At 36.8% G+C, this 23,558-nt stretch overlaps 1 protein-coding gene across 1 annotated transcript; it reads right to left on the bottom strand.

The window, feature by feature from the left end:
• Nucleotides 1-80: 80 nt before the first annotated feature.
• LOC120107260 (uncharacterized) lies at nt 81-19,951 on the bottom strand. The gene is made up of 13 exons (XM_039120471.3): nt 19,524-19,951; nt 17,696-18,899; nt 17,034-17,252; nt 16,667-16,890; nt 15,202-15,276; nt 13,879-13,950; nt 10,344-10,442; nt 10,140-10,211; nt 9,950-10,064; nt 8,366-8,434; nt 2,423-2,744; nt 1,116-1,227; nt 81-1,005 (listed from the first exon to the last, which is right to left on the bottom strand). Exons 1-13 carry the CDS (start codon nt 19,665-19,667, stop codon nt 616-618), a joined length of 3,117 nt encoding a protein of 1,038 aa, XP_038976399.2. The 5' UTR covers nt 19,668-19,951; the 3' UTR covers nt 81-615.
• Between the last annotated feature and the right edge of the window lie 3,607 nt (nt 19,952-23,558).

Genomic DNA, 23,558 nt, shown 5'->3' with positions numbered 1-23,558 from the left:
TACTGTGAACCTACTCGGACCCTACATTTAGAGTAGCAAAACTTTCAATTCCCAGTAACAAAAGACTGACAAAATATAAATGCAAGACAAACCAAGATAATTACCATATCAATATGTACAAAATCATTCGCACAAATATAAGGGATGTCAATTTCATCACTGTACTGTTTAAAATCGTCAGTGCATTTCCTTACAACCGAGGATGCTAAACACAAGATTTCTGATGCTTCAATCTGTCCCTTGTATGCCGTGAAATTATTTTCAACCAAAAATGACTACCATTCTGCAATGCTCAAGTCACAAATATTAGCCTATACATGATACGAGGTGAACAAGTAGGCTAACTGAAACAAGACTTTGAGGCACAGACAAAGCAAACCTAAAACCTAAAAGACAAAACAACATATAATACCGAAAAACAAAAGAATGCCGATAAAAGAAAATTAAGTCCAAAGCATATAGCCAAGATGTCAAGGGATCTTAGCGCATATGAAATTGAACATCTTGCTCCAAAAATAGTATCCTTGCATCATGGCACAAAGCAGAAACTTCTCCTTGGTGCAATATCTTCCAGCAAGGACCCCAATTATCCAAACCTTACCTACGATAAAGGATTCATGAAGACTTGAAAGGTCCAGTCGAGCCAAAGGGGTCTGCATCATCAAATGATTCGAATTTCTGAATGTGACTAAAATCTCTGCTGCTGCTAATGGAGTCAAACTTTGTAACGCTCCCGCCTGGAGGATAAAATTTGCTGTCATGCATCCTAAAGGAATCAAATTTACTAAAACTGTTGAAGGAGTCATCTCCTCGCCCCTCATTAAACATCGGTGACGAACCAGAGTTGTAAAATGGAGAATTTGGAACAGAATCCTCAAAGAATAAACTTTTCTTCTCCTTCCCAGATACACTAACAGCACTCAAGGGGTCTACTTTAATCGGATTTAGACCAAAGTCTTCAGAGCCAAAGAAAGAGTTCTCTGTGGTCCTCTCATGATCAGTCTCCTACATAAGAAAATAAATATAAGGTGTGTCCAATAATCAGATACAAGCACTTTGCATCACGCGAGAGGAAATATAAAAAGAACTGCTTGTCAAAGAGAGAGCATTTTTACCTTCAAATGTATTGCATTAGAACCCCATACTGAATCAGTATCATCAAAATTCCACGAGGCCTCATCAGCAAACTTATCACCAAATACAGACGATTCAGCACCACCATAATCACTACATGCCAAATATTTACGAGCAAGTAAGATTATAATAATGATCAAGCAACATAAATAGAATTAAATACTAAGAGAACAAATAGCTTAAGATTCAGAAGGCCACAAATTTTTTCAATATATGATTTCATGTACATAAAGCTCTATTTGATTGCTAAGAAAAAGAAAGGAAGGAAAAGTCGATCAATTGAGGAATACAAAACAATGTGAAGGTAAAGATAATAGAGATTTTTCTCAAGCCTAGTTGAATTGAAAAAATTGCAGAGAGAAGGAACCATATTGGAAGAGGTCAGCATATGGGGAGTTATCCTGATTCACTATCTTCTAGAGAAAAATTTTTAGACCAGTTAGAGTATGTTGGCCATTTACTTTCTCCTTATTTTCATTTCCCAATTTTCTTCCGTAGCCAAACAATGGAAAAGAAGACTTTTCTCTGGAATTCTACTCTAACATTCTCAGCATTTGAACAGAACCTAAGTGTTTTGCTGCACACCAGCCATTCTTTGTGAAAAATTATTATGAATTTACAGAAGTATGATCATCAGGATAATGCCTGAAAAGTCATAAACTAAAACATAAAAGCCAAAAAGAGGATTAATGCGTAACAAAGCATCAGAAATTGTGCAATAATATGCAAACGAAACTTTTACCATAAGCAAATTTTGTGTTGTTTCTTTTGATAAAGAAAATATAGACTTATTCTTCTCTTGATTCTCTCAATAAAGAAAAAAAGTATAACATGTTTTTGAAAAAGAAGAATGCAAACTTCAACCCCTGGTTGAATACACATTGTGAGAGAACAACGTGTAGCAATAGAATTGTAGGCTAGGATAGTATGCAAGATTTTAGTAGATTACAGCAAGGTTTATATTTAGGGATAGTTTTAAATAATTTCTTGTAATGCTCAACATTGGTGAATACATTATGACCAACAAAAAATTTAAAATAATAAATAAAATAAGTAAATATATCAGGAAAAAGATGCTATATAAAAAATGACTAAAATTGCAGATCTATGAAAAAAGTAGAAAATTTTCAAGTCATATATTGAAGTGACAGAACAGTAGACATCTCATTATAAGATGCTAATACACATTGCAGATGGGATTTTTTTCCTTTTAATGTGGTTCAGGGTCACTTTTAAACCATAAACTTTATTAAAGAAGTATCATAAAACAAAAACAAAATACTTGTACCTGTGACTTTCTTTGGTGCGAGGAGAAATATCATGCACATCAAACTGTGCAGCGCGAAATGGGCTTTCAAAAGTACTCCTTCCAGGACTGCCAGGACTTCTTGTTAATCCTTCATCACTTTGATCATAGGCCGATCCACTCTCAGTTATCTGTTCACTAGTACTAAAAGGCTTCTCGTTCTTGCTATTAGCATTAGAAGAAGATGCAACAGGAGAAAACTCATCCATAGAAGCTTTATCACTCCAAACTGTGGGAGACTTGGGATTTGAAGCAGAAACAAAATTTTCTACTTCTACACCGAGATCCTTTACAACCATGAATCCTGAAAGTGTAAATAAGGCAACAGATGACCATGATAAGTTTCATCATATATTCCTGCCAAATTGCACTTGGCTTAAAAGATTCCAATTCACTGTATGCACATATCTCAGGCACATACATGGCAAGCACTAGTAAGCTTGACTATAAATTATTAACATTTTCAAAATAAAAAAAGAAACATCAAGATTTCAAAGAAACAAATGTGAAAAGGACGAGATGGGAGTAGCCAGTAAAACAGAAACTTGCAGGGATGCACTCTTAGACATAGAAAAAATAATGATACATGTAGAATTAAAAGTTGAAAACAAGAGATCTGAAACCACATTACAAAAAGAACAAACAAAACATGGGCAAAGGTCATGCAAAAGGACTTAAAAGAGGCTTTAATCAAAGGAGAATATGACTTGGTTGGTTATGGTGATTGCCAAAAGTTTTTACATACCATAAGAAAGAGGGAGGTAAATTCAAGAAGGCCTACATAGGATTAACAGAGAAGCATGTACTAACTGCATTCTTAGGTAGGTCATATCTCCTTTTTGAAGTCACTAACATGTTAGATTTGCATCACATGCATAGAAATATGTGAAAGGAAACAAATTTCATACAATCCTTCATAATATGGAAATAAGCATTGGCTAGGGGTGGAAAGTAAGTTTTGCTATCATCAGGCTTAAGGAAAGCCCAACTAAATAACAAAAGGCAAAAGAAAGAGAAGTTTATTCCAAGTTAATTCTGAGTGTCTCAGTTTAAATTTAAAGAACACAAATAAAAGTCTCATCCCAAGCCTGCAAGCAGAAGCAAAGGGTCAGACCCTGCTATGCATAAAGAATCTTGCTTCTATCTGAAAGTCTGCATGTTCAGACTTCTGCAAACAATAGCAGTATCAGCACTCTGTTTAGCATGACTGACAATAAAAGCACTAATGCATTGCTGGTATTTGTCTTTTGTGTGTGTGCGCGCGGAAAGACTACCTAGAAGAATGCTCATCCCAAAGCAACAAATGCATGAGAAGGTAGATAAATGACATTAAAAAGTTTGCATGACACACAGCAGACTAACATTGCACCATCTGAGTATGAGAGGTCAGGTGAGATCAGAATAATGACACATAGAAGTGGATAATTCTAATGTATGCACAGTAGGGTTTGCTTGAAAATGAAACGAGATACGATCTGAGGTCAAGCTACAGAATAGGGTCCAAAAATTCTCTCCAATCTTGGTAATATAAAACGGATATGAAACCAAAGGGAAAAGGGAAAAAGATAATGATTAATAAGACAGTGTTCTACCCATCCCTCACTTCCCCGCTGCATCAACAACATGGCCAGCAAAGCAGTCACCTACCTACCTCCTTGGAATCAAATACCAAGGTGACATAAAGATTCTACAAAACAGGCACCGCAGGGTTGGTTAAGAGTTAGCACTCTACCAGAAAAAGTGAGCAATAAAAATTTTAAAACAAGTGAGGGAACTTCATTAACTTTTAAAAAAAAACATCATTAGCCTACGAAAAGGTAGATTTAAGAGTGCTCCAGGGGCTCTCATTTGTGTTAGAGACATTATAAATGAAATAAGAAAACTTAAAGAGAAGTCAAATCAACCAAATTGTCATCCATACAAACAAAATGACAAAACCCTAATCAATGGGCGTTCTGACAGTCTTTCGGTAAAACAGTCATATATCTTCTATGCAATATCCGAAGTGTTTGATTCTTTAAGCATTGGTAAGCTCATAAGCTACCAAATGGTTCTGTTCTGCCACCTGAGTTATAGCAGAATATCCTTGGTGATAGCAGAATGTTTGTCCTAATTTAAGGAGGACTACCGTTGGACTCCTAACTTGGACTTTGGAACATTCTCCAAATTTCAATTCTACTACTGTAAGGACTCATGGCAAACTGAAACAGAAAAGAAAACAACTAATAAAACATGTTTAAACTGACTAGGACTCAACTACAAATGAAGTGCCTATCCATCCAGGCCATCTCGGATGAGCATGTGGTCCTCAATCAATGCCAATAACCAAAATCATGGGCTTGTTCAACACAATTTTGATGGTGGACCTTGTGTCATGCTACAAACATATTCAGCCATGATGTGAATGCGGGGATACAGAACCACAACTCACATGACTCAAATGAGAACCAAATAACTAAATTAAACATTAGAAATTAATATATGTCTACTTTGATGAAGAAGTGCCAGAATATTTATCTAGTGAAGTTGACTGTGAAGACTAGCATCTCTCAATGTCACCAAACTTAAGGTTAACATCACAAAATGAAGTCTGTAGCTTAACATAAATTCCACAAAATGTTCAGCCTTATTAAAGATATTTTAATATTTCAACATGATGATATGCATGCATATTCATCTCTATAGCATAAGGTTTCGATATGATACGCATGACTGTGGCCCCTGTAAACACATCACCTCTTTAAGCAAATACATTCACATTGATTCTTTCTCAGGAGAGAGACAGATATTAAAAAATGAGTGTATTTGTTAAATCTTGTTTCCTGGAATAAATAACGATGATGAAAAACCAATTCCAGACATTTCACTGGTTGATGGAATTGCAGCCATCCATTGGATGCACCTTCCACAATGAATCAAAGGAATCACCCATGCAACATTTTTAACATGGAAGAAATAAATCCCAAAACATTGAAGCATTCATGGGAACATGGACAACCATCAAATATTCCTTCCACTTAATCAAATAGCATGCAACAAACATGATGGGTCAGAATCATCCATTATACACCCTTCTCTTGAATCAGTGACATGCATTGCATCCCAAATAATTCACATCAATTTTAAAAAAAATGATACTAAGAAAACGTACATCTTGATATTTCATGGGTTGAAAAGATTGCCCCATCCATTAAATACTCTTTCCACAAGTATCAATCATAAGCACACATGTGTTGGGATCAGAACCATTCATCATCACCTATTTAGCATCCAATGTTGTCAAATTGTCGAGACAATGACTGCCTTAACGGCCTAAATTGAATGAGTAGGCAGCTAAGTGTACCTGAGCTCAAAGTTACGCAACAATGTAACACAAATATAGCAATTTGTCAACTCAACTCAACTATGCCTTAATCCCAAACTAACTGGGGTTACGTACATGACAGATATAGTAATTTCTCATCGGACATCTATAACCTAAACAAATAGCATCGGAATGAGGAAAGGGAAAAAATGTATCTGACGGATGGTTGTTATCTCATTGACTAATTAAAAGTGGACAAGTAGATATACACGCTTTTAGCTTATGTACTTGCTTCTCTATTTAAAGCATTATTTGGAAAGCATCAAAATGGTATGTCAACCAAAGTTTTGATACCAAATTGCACACTGGTACCATGCTGGTACAGTGTCGGTATGCCTAGTACTGGGTTCGGTTTAGCATATCGAGACTCGGTATGCCCGCCGCACTGAGTCTCAATTCATTACCACTACAATTCAGTACATCCGGTATGGGGCGATATGCATCAGTTTGACTCAACTAAATTAGGGTGTAGGCACTAGACTCACGACCACAAGTTTGGATTCAAAAATGATCCAGCTAGAAGATTCATAATTCAAAAAAGTAGAAGATTCATCAAAAAGTTGGAAAGAATTTGGTTAATTGAAAAAACAAATAAAATAAATCACTTAGGGCTTGTTTGGCATCACTTTTTTCGTGTTTTTTATTTTTAACAACAAAATCACAGGAACCAAGATAACAAACATGTTTGGTTCTACTTTTTTTTTCTATTTTTCAAAATTTATTTTCATTATTTTTTGAAAAAAAATCAAAGGAAGAAATCCTTACTTTCAATATATTCAAAAATCGTTCTCTGCCTCCACCTCCGCCACCATCGCCGCCATCATCGTCTTCGCCACACCACCGCCACCATCATCACCACCTCCAATGCCATTATCGCCAAACCATTGCCGCCTCTACCACATAGCCCAACACCCATTATTCGCAACCTCAATACCAGGTAACGTACCGGTACCTCATCAGTTCGGTATAATACAGGTCAGTACAGTGTAGTACGCACCCCATACCAAAACAACTCTCCAACCATTTTCTCATTTTTTATCTTGATACGTCTCGATACGTGTCGGTAAATCTTGGTATAGGTTGGTACATACCTTGGTACGTCTCAGTATAGGGCCTGTACCAACCTGAACTCAGATTTTATATCAGTTTCCATCCGGTATGAAACGGTACATCCGACACCAAGTTGTATGCCTCATATTGGGCAGTACGACAGTCCATGCTGGCATCCTACCACCACCTCCACTACATCACCACCACTATCATAGTCGCCTTCATCACATTGCCGATGCCCCCATCATCACGATAGTCCCATCATCATTGCCTCCACATTGCCATCGTCCCCATCACCAACACCACCAGAACGTCCACTACCTCAGTCACTATCACCATCACCTCTGCCAGCATCGCCATGTTTGCGTTTTTAAAATTGATTGACTATAGCAAATATGTTTGTTTTTTAAACATCAAAAAAAATGGAAACAAATTTTCTATTTTTCTATTTGTGGAAATAGAAAAAATAAAAGTGATGCCAAACATCACGTTAATATTACTGATATATTTATATATTTATATATTTATTCATGAGAGCAAAGTATAAGATGAGTAAGAATAATAAAATAGCAAGAATAAGACCACCAACAACATATAGCATTGTTGATTTTTAATTAACGAAGGCTCCTTGCATTAATCATGCATAATTCATCAATCTATTGTGAATAACTCAGAGAATCATCCAAATAAGGAAAAGGTCAATAGTAATTCAAGAATTTTACCAATACTAAAGGGAAAAATGTTAACTATGTTCCATCATTCTTGAACTATCTAAAGTTTATTTAAAATCTAAGTTCGCTAGTGCAACTATAACAGGAGTTGCTTTATCATGTAAACATTTTCGAGCTGCACTAATGTATTGAACCATAATCAACATAGCAATATAAAACTAGGAGTCTAGGAGGCCTTTAGGCATCTAGTACCCAACCTAGGGTAGCTGCACTACTTGCATCTAGTACCATATGGTGTTGAGTCGACACTGGTCAAGGGCTAGCATGTTACATAACATGCCATACCGAGTCATACCAAAAAATGTGCTTGCTGAAACAACATACACCAATAAGCACGATTCAAGGGTGCATATCTCTAAACCATGGCCATATCTATCCAATATGGACTAGCTCAGTATGATACTTTAATCCTTACTTGCATGAGATTCATGAAAGTGATAGATGCCTAGGCAATATGCCTACCAAAGCGCCTAAAAAATCTCCCTTGGTGAACTGCCTATATCCCTCTATTTAAATAATTTACATGCATTGCACGAGCCAAATGGCTAATCATACAAAAAATGATTTAAACAATTACATACATATTCAACTTTTCTTCCTAGGAAAACAAGTTCAGATAGTGGATGGAAGCATCACAATTCCAAGTGATTTTTTCGGGCCTCCATAATTGTAGCATCATAGGCAACTTTGAGCAAACTTATAAACTGAAACATCTTTTTTGTAAGAAAAAAAGAAAGAAAAGTTCATCCAAATTTGTATACTCAAGGCAAAGCAGTATACCTTCATCTTCAAATTTGTCCCAGTCTTCATCCCAATCAGCTGCCCCCTCTTGTGTGCCAGGTTGCCAACCTTTGACAAGATCCAAAGAAAAGGAGCTATTCATCAAAAAAGAGTGGATAAGCGAATAAGAAAACATTAACGAAAAAATAAAAAGGAGATTAAATTGAGAAGATCATAAAAAGGCCAAAAATAATATGATTAGATAAAACAGACTGTACTGCATATTAAGCTCAAAATTTGCTGCCAAGAAGTGCAAACGACAAGCTATAATAATGGGACTAATTTCAGTTAAAATTTTTGTCGACCATTAATTGATACAAATGTAATCATGTAAAAGCACCTCGTCCAAATATTACATTATTGAGATTTTTTTTTTAACAGAAATCCCTCGTGATCTATTATATCTCCAATAACTTAAAATTGCTCATGGATTTTTGTTAAACAAGACTTATTCCAACAACAAAACAAGTCAAACCCTTTTTTTCCTTCTCCCATTGTGTTGTTCTTGTGATTCAACAAGCATGGAACGTAACAAGGAACCAAGATGTAACTAAAATGGAGGGAATAGCCTGTTAAGAGAATACATATTGCAAACTTCTGGTGGCATTGTCTTATTGGCCATTATCAACTATTGCCTTTGCAAGAATCAACGGTGCTAAATTCTTTTTGATAATTTTGATACAAAAGATGATTAACTGGTTGGAAGAAAACAATGTAAAGCAATAAAGTGATAACTCCAAATATAAACCAAGATCAGGAAATGCTTCAGGAAACTATCTAATCCAAGGTTCAAAATACCAATGCGTACCGCACCATACCGAGCATACTATACCGTACCAATACCAAACCAAGGCTTGGTATAGAGCAGGGGGGCATACCAAGTCTTGATACACCAAACCGATCCCCGTACTCGGACATACCAACGATATATCAACATAGTACCGGTGCAGAATCCCGTATCAAGATTGTGAACCTTCTAATCCACAGAGTTCAACACATGGTATGATTGTGTTGCATGCGTGTGGCATAAATTTGAATTTGGATTCTGACCCCCATATCGCAGATTCAGCATGTTATAGGAGGTTTGCATTTTCTATGTATATGTTATAATCCAGCTATTTTTATCAAGATGTCTTTTATTTAGATACCTCTCCTAATCTACAATATGTCTAACAATTTCCCAGTTTCTCATAAAACTTTTTGAAGCAAAAATACGGTAGACAGTCCAATATATATCTATTTTTCTTTTGACGTTGTTGCTATGGTTGAACAAGAGTGGAATTCAACGAGAAACCATTTAAATAATTGCAAGTGAAACAAGCATCCTGCTAAAAGAATATATATTGAAACTTGTGCTAACATATAATCAACCTTGCTAATTTTGTGACAACTTGGACAGAAGCAGATGATTAACTTGAAGGTTATAAACAACATAAAGCATCCAACTGACAACTCTTAGAAACAAATCAAAAATTATTAATGCTTCCGAAACTTTAAACTCATGATACAACTACTGGACAAAATCAAATCAAGATTTAATTCGCACTAAGAACAAATTATGTGTCAGCAGGAAATCAGAAGTACCAAAGGGAAGCTCAATTGATGTAGCTGGCTTAACATGCAATCCATGTTGCTTGCAACGTTCATTCAAAGCTTTCTCTAGCTCCTCAAGATCACATTGTATTCGATCAGCACGAACCTGCAGACAAAGTACTGAAACTGAGTGAAAATTATCAAACAAGGAAAGATTAAATCTAGTAAAAGTAAAGTTTACCTGAAGCAGACCATCAGCACTTCCACCTTGTTCCATTTTAACTAATGCATTATATAGTTCCAGTTTTCTCTCCTACAGGTGAATCAGGTAAGTTCAGTCTATCAGATATTAGGAAATTAGCTGGAGCAGTTCCATAAAAGAAGCTCAAAGATATGAAAAGGATAACTTTTGTACGACCTTTTTAAGTTACTATGCTGTAATTACCTGAATATCACGAAATGTAGCCTCCTCCACTGCCAGTTTTGAAGCTAATTCTCCAACTTGCTTGTACTTTTCTTCATATTTTTTTGCCAGTGACTCAACCTGACACCAAACACTGTTCAGTCACATTTCCCAAGGAAAATCCCGAGGAAAAGGACAACCATTATACACATCTCAAACATAGTTTGATGACTGGATGCACAAAACTGATAATAAGCCAGATATCATAAAAATGATGACAAGAACCACGGCCATCAAAGAAAATGAAGTTTATATTGAAGTATATGGTAAGCACGATGTTAAAAACTTCTAACTTCATTAACACTACCCTCAATGGTAACATAATATGCAAGACCATCTAATGCAGCATCAACCTTCATTAAAAGATGCAAACCCAGAACATCAGGACAAGTTCTAAAATGGGGAAACTAGTGCTGAAAGCACTGATCCGTTCACTTTTAGAAGATGCATAAATGTCAGGAAAACTATATGATTAGCTCATTTTACATGATTCAGGATTGAATGTTAGCCAATTTAACATACCAGACGCAATTTTTAGTCTTATCAGTGAAGCAGCTTTTTGAAATACTGCTAACATAGAAGAAAAAGCAATAAAGCTCGATGACTTCATTCCACAACTCTTAATTTAGCTGCACTTCTCCAAGAACAAGTAAAAGAAAGCAGGTCTCACATATATTCCTTGGGATTATAAACCAGGTAGACCCTCATCAGGAAGCAAATAAGATGGATCCATCCCGGTTCAGTTATCAGTGGAGCCATTAATCATTCACCCTGGCAGACAATCTGCAAACTTGTAAGTCATCAAGGTCAGCAACCTCCTATAAGTTCAATTTGCCCATGACATGAATAGAGGATCCCATTAAATTCAATATATGAAAGTGACCGTTATAGTCTCGAAAAAATTGGAGTTACAGCAAGTTCTAGAATATCAAAATCTGGTATTTCAAATTTAATTGAAATGATGTCCCATTAAACCGAAGATTGCCAAACCCTGCCAAACTAGTCAGTTCAAAGTGTACTGAACAAGACTAGTCGGTTACCACCACAGTTTAGCTTACATATTTGAGACAGGGCTTAGGGTTTGTTCAAGGTCATTTGATTTGTGGGTTCGTTCAAGGTCGTTCGATTCGAGGGTTCCTTCGTCTCTTAGTCTCTCCCGTTCGCTCGTTCTTGTCTCACCTTTGCTAACTGACACGACTGACGATAATCCTAAGTAAGCCTCTCTCCCACCCCCATCCCTCCCTCTCTCTTCCCCCCCTTCGGCGAGACCCCAATTTCCTTGCCGAACCCCGCCGCTCAATCAATGGCCAAGCCAAGCCTCCCCACCACCCGAATCCCATGTCTCACCCCTCTCACTCCCTCTCTTCCTCTTCTTCTCTCTCGCCCTCCCCCTCTCCCATCAACCCCCCTTCGCCTCCGCTGGCGGCAGCAATGCCATGGTGGCTCCACCTCTCTCTCTCTCTCTCTCTCTCTCTCTCTCTATGTCCCTCCTTCCTCTCCCTCCCTTCCTCTCTCTCTTCCTCCCTCTCCTTCTCCCTCTCCATGTTTCGGTACATTCCGGCATGGCATGGTATGGAGTATGGACCCATATCATACCAGTAGCCGATTAGTATAAGTCACAGTACTGGTTCGGCAAACCTTAATTAAACTCTTCCCGATCTAAGATTCCATCCATAGTTGCAACATATGGAGGCTATGTCGGTTGCACATCTAGACCAACCAATTCTTTGGCTAGAATTGCTGCAATGTTTACAAATAATCTCCTTAATGATTCTGTTTTCACCTAAACTGGCCTAGGAGTGGTTAAAAACTCAAAATCTCATATCCCTACTACCCATGAAAACACAAGGGAAGGCTCTAGTTTATGGCTCATGAGAGGACATCAGCAAAGACGATATAAACAAAAAGGAGGGAAGGTGCATCTTAGGTGGAAACTAACTAGTTGATGCATTTTCATTAACAAGTACCAAGGATGAAACATCTTGATTCAACCAAGAATCTGAAGAATCCACTCACTGCAAAAACATCCTTCCTCAAGACTACCTCCAAAAACCCAAATGCACCCTAGTATAAACTTTCACCTTAACCTTGATGATAGTTAATTTTCCAGCCATAATTGGCCTTGACAAGACAAGGAATGAGTAGCTTCCTGTGCTAACATCACTTCAAACTTGCAACCAAGAACAAAAGCTCTGAACTCAAACAGTGTGATCTTAAGTAGCAATAGACAAAAATGACAGGCAAGGATGTTAGCAACCATATTATACATACAAATACAAAGATTGATGAAACTAAAATGATCTGGCTTTGCAGATGCATAACCTATTAATGCAAGTGAGGGGCATTCTAGTTGCCACATGCCCAAATCATATGTAAAACTAAAGCCAAAGAGGATTCAAATGTCTGTAAAGGGATCTCATACAAGTAAAACATAATGGATGACCGTTAAAGCTCCAAAGGATTGCACGCCTACACTTAAAGTTATGTTTGAAAAAGCATGAAATCCATCACTTTGTGATTTGTGCCAAGATCAAATGGTGGAATAAAACATACTCTGAAGTCTGGACGATCACCAAACCTCAAGTACCATTTTATGGGTGGCACTTGACTTCCAGGTAACCAACAAACTCAAGTTTTGCAAAAGGCATCCTCATGCACATCAATCCAAAAGGAAGCTTTACCAACACCAAAACCAAAAAAAAAAAATCATCATATGAGACCGCTTACAATATGTTCAGCATCGAGCCAGTTTTCTAACAATATCTTGAATCACCCTAAAAGAAAGTCGGATGAAGAAGATATGGCTGATTCATTGAAGACCTCTAATGACTTTTTCATTATCAATACCATGACAAAGATTCATGGCACTAAATCTTATTCTCATCTTATATACCTTCCATGCTTCTAACAATATAATATTTCTTCTGTCCAAATGGTGGCCGAGGCACTCTAGATCTTTTTTTTAGCAGCTTAAATGAAGAAAAAATGCAGAGTGACTTACTCGAAGCAAGCTGTTGTTTTAAAATCAAACTGTGTAAATTAAAATATGACCACCTCAAGCATGGAGAACATTGGGATAGCAGTCAAAATGTTTATAAACTTCATAGTTCAACACCAAAAACTACTGATACATTGCGTAAATGAGAACGATTTGGGCGCTTCAACATAAGTTGTACAAAGCATTAAGATGCATCAAAATCACTCAGCACAGAACAAGAGAAAAAATTAGAATTCCAAAGCAAGGATTACTAGAAGCTAACCATTGATGAAGAAACATTATAAAACAAAGAAACAAAAAGGAAAGAAGGAAACACCTTCAAACAAATATATGAACAGCTTTAACAAGACTAGTGACAGCATCTCCATGCTCTGAGATTTCTCTTGACACAAGTTTCAAATATAAGTAGAAAACAGTAAGATTGCAAAACAATCCACATACAAAATAACAGCAACATAAGTAGCATAGATCCACAAATGCAGAATCTTTATTTTTTTTGTTTTTTTAATAGTATAGTACCTCACGCCTATCAGCAGATGCCCTTTCAGTGATCTCATTCAGTCTGTTGTCACACCTGCTTTTGTAAAGAACCTTAATCACACAAAGAAGAATTGCATTATTAGAAAGTAGAAACACAACTATCAAACAAAAAGGGTGCAGAGCAAGAAGGCAACTAAATGTGTTATATTAAATTATCCACATAACAGTGCTAGAATTTTATTCACTTAACAATATTTATCAAATTAATATTTAGCATTTCATGGTTATACCTACCTTTTTCTAATCAAAGCATTTCAAATTCAAAATTTACTATGCTCTAAACATTAGAATTTTTTAAACAATAGCTGACAATTTCGTTGAGGATACACATTTTTTGGCATCCAGTATTGTCGCGCATAAAGCATGGTCCACCACCAAGGTGATGATAGCCAGTGCTTAGGCTCAATCAAGCCTGGCTTGATTACACCCTACAAAGAAGATCCCATTGCCTTAAATTCATTTAAAAAAAAGACTCACTTTCAGATATATATACACCAACATATGTTAATTCCTCCACATCATAATCTATTTTAGAGAGTCACTTCATGATCAGTACCTCTCAGTAAAATGTATAACCTGCCAAATGATAATATAACCTCCAACTCCAACCTTAAGAATGTGTTTCTTTTGAAAGATCCTTCTAAATGTACAATTCATCCTCTGACAACCTTGATATAACACAAGGATCACTTTAGCAGAAGTTTTCAAATTAGATCCACATTTAGAACTCACCCTCTAGACATGTAATGGTTATACCATTGTTAATCTTCTTAGATGCTGATCTAATTTCCATAGAACTGATTGTCTATGTGAGATATTTCAAAACTCATTCCAGAAAAAATGCATCAGATTTAATATTTTCGATTTGCATGTCTCCAGATTCAGTAAATATATTAGATAGCAGAAATTTCGTTGAAAAACCTTGTGCATTAAAGGTTGCTTCTGCCCCCTATTAAGTAATTTTATTTTATTTGTAAAATTTGAATCATCTCAAATGACACAGAAGGCAAACATGTTTCATTGCCTTTCTGAGAGTTGACGAAAAAAGGAAATTATATATGTAGATGAAGTATATATGTACTTCCAACTACTCAGATTCAAGAAGTTTACTTCTATAATAAGCAAAAAAGTGAAAGGAAACAGAGATATTAGCTAGTATTAACACATAGCCATCAAAATCAGGCTGTTTAAAAAGTTCAAGAGATGAAATGAGAAATCGAGTATGAGTTAGTTGTTTGGACTCATTCATGCAGAACAGTTCCATTGTTTGAAAATTATATAAGGAATAAGCAGGGGACTCACGAGTTCTTGCATCTTGGTGCGGTAAAATTCAATCTTTTCTTTAGAATCTAGGATCTGCTTGTCCAATTCTTGAACCTTTCATACAAGAAAAGAATTAGTACATCCTATCTTGCAAGAACAATATGCCCATAACTACATGATAATAGAAACTAAAAGAAGTAAAAGGTACAAAAGAAGAACCAGCAACAGAATATGTTCCCATGCAGATTATTTCATAAACAAAATAAGAATTCACTCAGTTTATCAAAACATGCGAAGCACCGAAGAGAGACAAGATATCATCAAGATTAAAATACAATATCTAAATTCTTAAATCTTTAAGAGATGGATACTTCAAAAGAAAAGGAAATAATGGAGAACGTAAAAAATTGGTGCATCTTGACAGTTTCAGGAATGATCATATTAGCACACATCCAGCAACCCTCCAGACATCCATATACAACAATAATGCAATTTCTTGTGTGAATGCATTAGCATGCTTGTGCATGTTTTATACATATCAAGCAATCATTTGTCAAATGGCATAAGGTCATTTGTGCAAAGCACTTAGAAGAGCAAAGGGAAATCTAGAAAATCTGTCTTTAAACCTACAAACTTATTACCCAAAAAAAACAAACATTTAAGCCAAAAAAAACAAACATTTAAGCCAAAAAAAAATGCAGACTTTCTCCGACGAAGATAGAGCGAGGGGAAGAAAAAGAGGAATCCAACAAAGTTGTGACATGCATATGAATTCATGAATGAAATATTTTCGCTCCCTCCATGATATTTCAAAGCAATAAACCCATGAAGAAGTTTTCGCTTTTATATTTTCTGATTATCGAATTTCAAGGTAGATCTATAAAAAAGATCACTCAGATAGCGCAATTTTTGGTTTTGGCCAAAAAAAAAAAAGAACCAGAAAACAAAATGATAGCGATGAATCATGTAATCTGCTTAAGTATAAGCTTGTGAGAAGGCATGGACGATGCAGAAACAAGAAGGAAATAAAATTGAAGTTTCTAATATTTTTTATAATTCCTGAGGATGGTAAGTGCACAAGCGACCTTTAACAGAATAATTAGGTCTTTGCTGTCATTAGTTGACTACATCAACTACCTGACCATTATTCTAGCTCCACATCTCAAGGATCATTATTAAGAAAAAAAATGTTAAAATAAAGATTAGCGATCTTATACAATTTTTGGGGCAGTTAATAAACAAGTTGACCGTTACCCGTACTAGTGGCTAATAAACATCTAGGTACTGGCTACCATAACATATTAAGTGCCCAATGTCCACTAGCCTTGTTATCCTAGTATTGGATGCCATGTAAACAAACCATACAAACATGAACATTTACAGGTAAAATTGTGGGCTATAGAGGTACAGAAATGAAGCTAAAATTGTAAATATCAAGAATTATTGATAGCATCCATCCAACTTAAAATTAATAACTGAAACAAAAAAAAGATGACAAAAATACTTTTTTCCCAGCATCTGTTGCCTCCTGGTAACTTGAGTTCACTGTTTTCTGCTCGTCCTTGCTGAGTCGGTTTACCAGGTGATTATCCAATCCAGGTACTCTTGACTTTTGTTGAACTGACTGTGCTGCACCATCAGGCTGCAGAGGGACAGTTTGCATTGGCGGCCTCATTCCAGTGGCTGGCATTACGGGACGAGATCCAAGGATCCCTTGCTGAGGTAAGCCTAGTCCATAAACAAACAACAACAAATGGGTGAAGATTAGTGGTATAATAACAACTGCAAGAAAAAGTTAAAATAGAGGAAGTTCTAAATCACTGCAGTCCTAACCTCAAATTACTTCTACAAAAGCAAAGATAGGTAAATACCAGGATTTGGTTGCCAAGCTGGACCACCATATGAAGATGAAGGCTGACTTGTGGCATGTAACAATGCCTCATCATACCTAAGGGAATTTGGAAGCACAGCTGGAAGGGGACGCCCTTCTCGGTACCGCTCCATCAGAAAGAGAGCAATACAGAATTCTCTCAGAGAAAGCATGCTATCATTATCTTGGTCTGATAAGTCCCACACCTGTCTTAGGACCTCTGAAAACTCAGGAGAACAAACTGCATTAGCAGTTTATCATAAAAAGATAGCAACAAGATAGCAGTGCCGATATATTAGCTCTCCAAGTTCATCATGACCCTTTTGAAAGTTAAGTAAATTACCCTTTTAATTAGCTTACATGCACAACAAGAAAAAAAAAAAGAAAGAAAGAAAAACATGCGGCCCAAGATAGTACCAGAAGCATAAAGAGACAAAATCATTTGAGCATATATATATACCTGGGTATATAATTTTGAGACTTTGTGCTTACAGAATTCGGCATTAAGAGCAAGAGCTAAAATTCTAATTTCATATCTAGATGATAATGTCAAACAGATTCCAGTTTATCTTTAAGGTGCTGATAACATTTTGAAGTAAATCGTACTCACTCCTTGGAATGATTATACTTTAACACAGCAAAAAGTAATGGAACAATGCCTACCTCTAGGAAGTCTCCAACTTAGGAACAGGTTACGTGCCTGTTCACCTGTGATCTTTCCATCTCTGTCCTTGTCTACCTCTACAAATACAGCAGAGTACTTCTGAATATCAGATTGAGTGATTCTTGGCCATTGAGGCTGCGATTGGTTGGAAGTTGAACTGAGAGATCCAGCCGAAACTGTAGCCAATGCTAAAGAGCTCTGCATTTTATCTGGCTGATCTTGCTTAACTATTGACTGAGTCTGTTGAAGCTGACTACTACCAGAAGGAAGTTCCATGGTATGCTGTAAAGGATCAGGATGACCTGGCCTAATTAAATTTTGAGAACCAGCAGGTGACATGATCCTGGAGGAGTTGGGCAAAGTGCTTGCAGAAAAAGTTGGTGCAGAAACATCTGGCTTTGCTTGAGAAGTAGCAGAAAATGCATCCCCTCCAAAAGCTGAGTCAGATATCAAACCATTTCCAGATACAGCCAATGTTTTTTTATCATTATTAGCAGCAGTTCCATGTGACTGTAAGACTGGATCCAGAGGTTTCAGCTGCACTGAGGATGCTGGTGCAGATTGTGTTTGCAGTTTAGGAGGCGCTCCAGGGGTTGTACCAGATAATGTCAAGCCAAATCCATTTGGGTTCTGTGAAGGGCTAATGCCCCTAACAGCTTGAGAAGTTGCCCCAACTGCAGTTCCACCTGTCGTACTGCCAAGCCAATCTATTGACATGTTTGGTGCAACTGAGCTTGGCAAACGTGGACCAGCAACATTGCTACCCACAGAAAGTCCTTGATTGACTCCATGCAGCTGAAGTGAAGGCGCAGCAGGTGTTGCTTGAGGTGGCCTAATGATATTGGCATTTGACGAGGAGAAAAACTGTTGATTCATGCCTGCATTTGGAGCTACCTGTGGCCCCCTGAAGCCTAGATTTTGAGGTGCAGCAGGTGCCATAGCACTCATTTGGGTGGATGATGGCAGCATAGTATTTACTTGCGGTGGAGGGGTAGGGACTGAAGCCATTTGAGCTGCAGGAGTTGACATAGGATTTATCTGCGGTGCTGGAATCATAGCTGCAGCCGGACCATATAATGCAGATTTTATGATATCAGGTGTTAGTTCACGCCCACTTTGTGCCACGGTTACAAGTTTCAATGCATTATAGAATTCTTGGCGCCCGAGGAAGCCAGTTCGGTTCTGATCAGCATACGTCCATATCTACATATGACCAGAATGCGATAATAACAGATACAGAGAGCAAAACACAATATGAAACTTTAACCAGTAAAATACTCCAGTAGTGATCAGTACGAATATGTGACACACATAGGCACTTTGAATAAATATCGGGCCTGACAAACTTCTAAGCATTGATATAAAATTGAAACACATCTAGATACACCTTTAAGGAAAACTGAACCCATTAAAAAATTCCACAAAACTGTAACAGTAAGTTAAGAAAAAGAAACTAAGCGAAGTTAGACAAGATCAAGAGGGAGAAAAAGCAATGGAAAACAGAAGAGATGTGAACCTTCAAGTTTTAGCTTTCTTGTCCCCCCACCCCCCCACCCCTCTATAATGAAATAAAGCCTAACAGACTCCGAAGGCCAGATCATAAGAACTGAATCGAATTCCAATGAAAAGATATTAAACAAATGAAAAAACAAATCAATCAATCCACGCTGATCCCCAGCCAATTTAAACATCCATTCATCTACAGACCCTAAAAGACCAACAGAATTCAAGCAAAATCTTGAAAAATAGCTATACATACCCAATCACCAACCAAACAATCAAGATTCGAGAGGAAAAAAAGAAATCAAAAGGAAAGAAACGAGATACCTGAGCTAGGATGTGTTTGGGCAAATTGGACCCTTGGAAGAAAGCAACCGCCTCAGCCCCGCTAATCCTCCCATCGCGATCCAAATCCGCTCTCCTAAAGTACGCATCGAAGACGTCCATGTTGGGAGGCCGCACTCCCGCCATTTTCCCAAGAAATCCTCAGCTCACGGCGCGAGATCGGCCCGGAGTCGACTCCGGCGGCGGGGAGCGACGGAAAACTGGCCGGATCCGGAGCGACTACCCAGCCGACGGCCGGAAGAGATCGAGAAGAGAGGGTTTAGAGGATCTCCACGGGGATCAAGAGATTCGAAGGAGCGATGCGTCGCGTGGGGTGTTGTATTCCTCGCTCGATAGAGGACGACAGGATGGTGAGAGGGAGAGGAACGCTAACTTTTTTTTGGTTGTTATGTTAATTACCGTGGTTACTTGGTTTAATAGGGGAAGGTGATGTAATAATGAGTTGGGCACAGGCACGGGATCTGTGGTCCGTCCGATCAATGGCGATGGGTGATGAGGATGGTGCCACCGCAGCGCTTTGGAAGGTAGGAGAAGGTCCATGCTTTTTTTTCCAGGTTGGTTCATGACGTCACCGCAAAGTACAGCAACCTCTCACGGTAATAGCTAATTTTATAGTTGTGTGGATAAAATGGGCCTTAGAGATAGGCATATATTTGTATATATTTATGGATACAATGGGGCTCAGAAATAGGCTTATTTTTTGATGTTAGCAAGGCAAATGCTTTGGGGCAGATAGAGTACAAGAAAAGATTTCAGGCATGTTACACTAAAATTGACTAGGTTTGGCACTGAGGTTGGTACATGCTTGTATTTCTTATACAAATTTATACTTATAGAAAGTGACAGTAGTTTTACACTGGCTATTAACCCACCGCAGCACTCCCCCTTTATTAGGATTTGGGACTGGCTATATTCCTTTGATCTGGTTTTATGCACATATAAGAAGAAAAAAAAATAAAAATAAAAAAGTATGTAGGATAAAAGAGTAAGGGAGGACTTAATATAGGTAAATTTTTTAGAATATATGTCTATAAATAGAACAAAATGCAGAAAAATAATTCATATAGTTAACCTTAATTAGTTTGGGATTGTGGCTCGGTTGAGTTGAGTTGAATAATGGACTTATTTTTGCAACATTAGAGGAGCATTTGGAAAAGTTTTGGCTTCATCAAATTTGCTTTTAGCTAAAAACTATCTCACATCTTGAAAAATTTTACACAAATTAATAAAAAATAACTTTATAAATAAAACATAAATATGTTATCTTGTTTTGCTCTTTTTTGTGTAGATTCTCTTGATCATCATCGGTGTATCTACATTCTGCAAAAAATATACCTTCAAAAAAAATACCATGTTGTGAATCCATAGACACAACTCTTTGGCCATTCTTTTATTTACTTACAACCTTATTCATCTACTCTCTCTCAATGCATGAACAATTTTACATTATTTTAATCTAACATTTGCTCCTATTGTTTTCCTCTCGTAAGATAAGATTTACTTAAGTACACATGAAAAAATGAGGATAACATTATATTACAAGAAACATTAAGGAGCATTGTCTCTAAGATTGAAATTGGATCTTAACCCACAAAGAGGTTAGAGTTGGATCGATCATGGATCGTAAGATTTTCTAGTATTTATCTTTAAATAATGAAAAAAAATACGGATTATGAGAATTGCCGGTGAAATAGCTATCACATTTAATTTAACTTTAGGATAGTTCTGCGTCATTTAAACGATTGCCAAAAGCCAAAGTTGGGGGTTCAAATCCCACTAGGACTATAAGTTATAACACCTCTATGAAGTAGAAGTATAGAACTTATATCTCTATAAAAGTAATTACTCAAGATTGTCAATTCCTTGTATTTGTAAATTTACATCACATAATACTTAAGCTATTAAACACATATCTAAAGGACAAAACACAAAAAACTATATCATTGTATAACTTAAACATGGAGTCACATAGTCAAATATTTAAACAAGTTTAATGTCACATGACATAGTCATAACTCACAAAATGTAACCACCATGTATGTGTATATCCTAAATTCTAATTAGAAATAAATAGAAATGTGATGCTTGGCACATGTCGAGGGACATCCCACATGCCCAGGATTGTCCTCACGAGCATGCAAAGCAACAACTAGGCAAACACCAAAATAGTCCAATTCTAACAACTAGGGAATAGTGCAAGCAAAGTAAAGTTTCATAATTTTCTAACTTCAAATAATTTGAACCGACCACATGCCAATCCCAAAAATAACCACAAGCTAAACAATACTTAAAGACCATCGAAACAATCCTTATATTTAACCAACACAAAATTTTACAAATGAACCAAGGTTATACAAGTTCTACAAAACCACTATCAAGAGGTTTTGAAAAATAAAACTATGGTAGTGGCTGATAGATACCAACACAATCCAACTCACAATGTAATTGGAATACTAAAATTCAAATCACTCTTATCAAGAAATCATAGTAAAACATAGATTACTTGCATACTAAGATTGATACCTATAGAGATGATATAAGAGATAAGAAGATGAAAGAAGATGAATGAGGACTTCTCTAGGTTCCATGCAAAGCACTCACACTTGGCATACCCTCCAAGAATTACCTTGCAGTCTCGTACTTATCATTTTCTTCCTTCTCTCAGTCTGTGGGCAACTAGGGATCTCTTTCTTGAGATCTCTATATGACATGTAATTCATGGACCTAAAATTCTGCACCTCCCCTCCTATTTATATTAAGAAATGTTAGCCTTGTGAAAATCCTCAGGCCATGTAGCACCATCCTAGGAAGCCTTAAGCATATAACGACCACCAAGAAATCCCTAGGTGTGTGGTTAGCTACTTAAGGTTTCTAGTTATAGTTGGTTGCTAAAGGCTAATCCGAGGAGCAAGTTATACTAGAAAATCCTAATCAGGATTTGATAGTGGTTGACAAGACCAACCCAGTTGGGTCTTGCCAACTCACAAGGACCAATTTCTATACCAAGGATTCGATCTATCTGCTTAACCTAATCGATCTTGAGTTTGATGAGTGATGACCACTCGAGAGAGATTTAGAGAAAGGCTAAGAATGATGGACAAATATGGAACTCCGAGATCAATTTGGATTTCAATATACTATATTCTATCTTCCTCAATAAGTGTGCCATAGTCACGATGAAGCAAGATGGACTAGCCTTCCCATGCATAAAGATGTATTATTACACAAATTATTGGTTGATAGATTGGAAAGGAAAATCTTTCTTCATGCATTGCAATTATTTTTAAAATCTAGTCCCTTCATGTCCCTTTATCCTCGATTTTCTTGTCAAGAAAATACTAGCATTATCAAACCCATAACTAGTCAATTTCATAGCCTATCAAAATCCTAGATCATATGATAGACACCATCAAAAATTGATGCACATGTAAAATTAATTTTGAATAAAATATTCTATTATATTCAACTATTTATATAATGCAACCACAATTCGATCAGAACATCATCTAGATTCAGAATTTTCATGCCTAACGCGTCTCTGTTCTAATATGGATAAAATACCATAGGTGAATTCCTTGTTGGATAATTTTTACACCCATTCATGATAAGGGATAATAAACTAGTGTGCTCCCTATCAAAGATAGATCTAGAGTAACATTATCAATACATGGGTTTGGTCCCAAATTTAGTGAAAATCAAAATCATAGTACATAGTTGTGTCCTAAAGTTAGGGAACCATTTGCTATGATATTGATTTTCAACCCTAGTAATGGTTTCTAAGAGATGGTTTTCATATCGTTGACTATTTAGTATGGAGCATATCCACTACGATGGTACAAAGCCAACTAATTTGGTGACTACTAGAAAATAGCACTCTAATCTTTTATTCGACTTTGCATATAACAATAGTTGTATCAGTACAGTGCCCAAACTCACTCATAGTTTTAAACAATTTTCAAGGTCTAAAATGATCCAATTCTTCCTATGGAATACATAATCATCCACTTGATCATTCTG

This window comes from Phoenix dactylifera, chromosome 3, assembly GCF_051530095.1.
Source record: "Phoenix dactylifera cultivar Ajwa chromosome 3, Ajwa_hap1_PhDact_Kaust_v1.1, whole genome shotgun sequence".
NCBI lineage: Eukaryota > Viridiplantae > Streptophyta > Magnoliopsida > Arecales > Arecaceae > Phoenix > Phoenix dactylifera.
The sequence above is the reverse complement of the archived record's forward strand: the minus strand, read 5'-3'. Positions and strand labels throughout refer to the sequence as shown.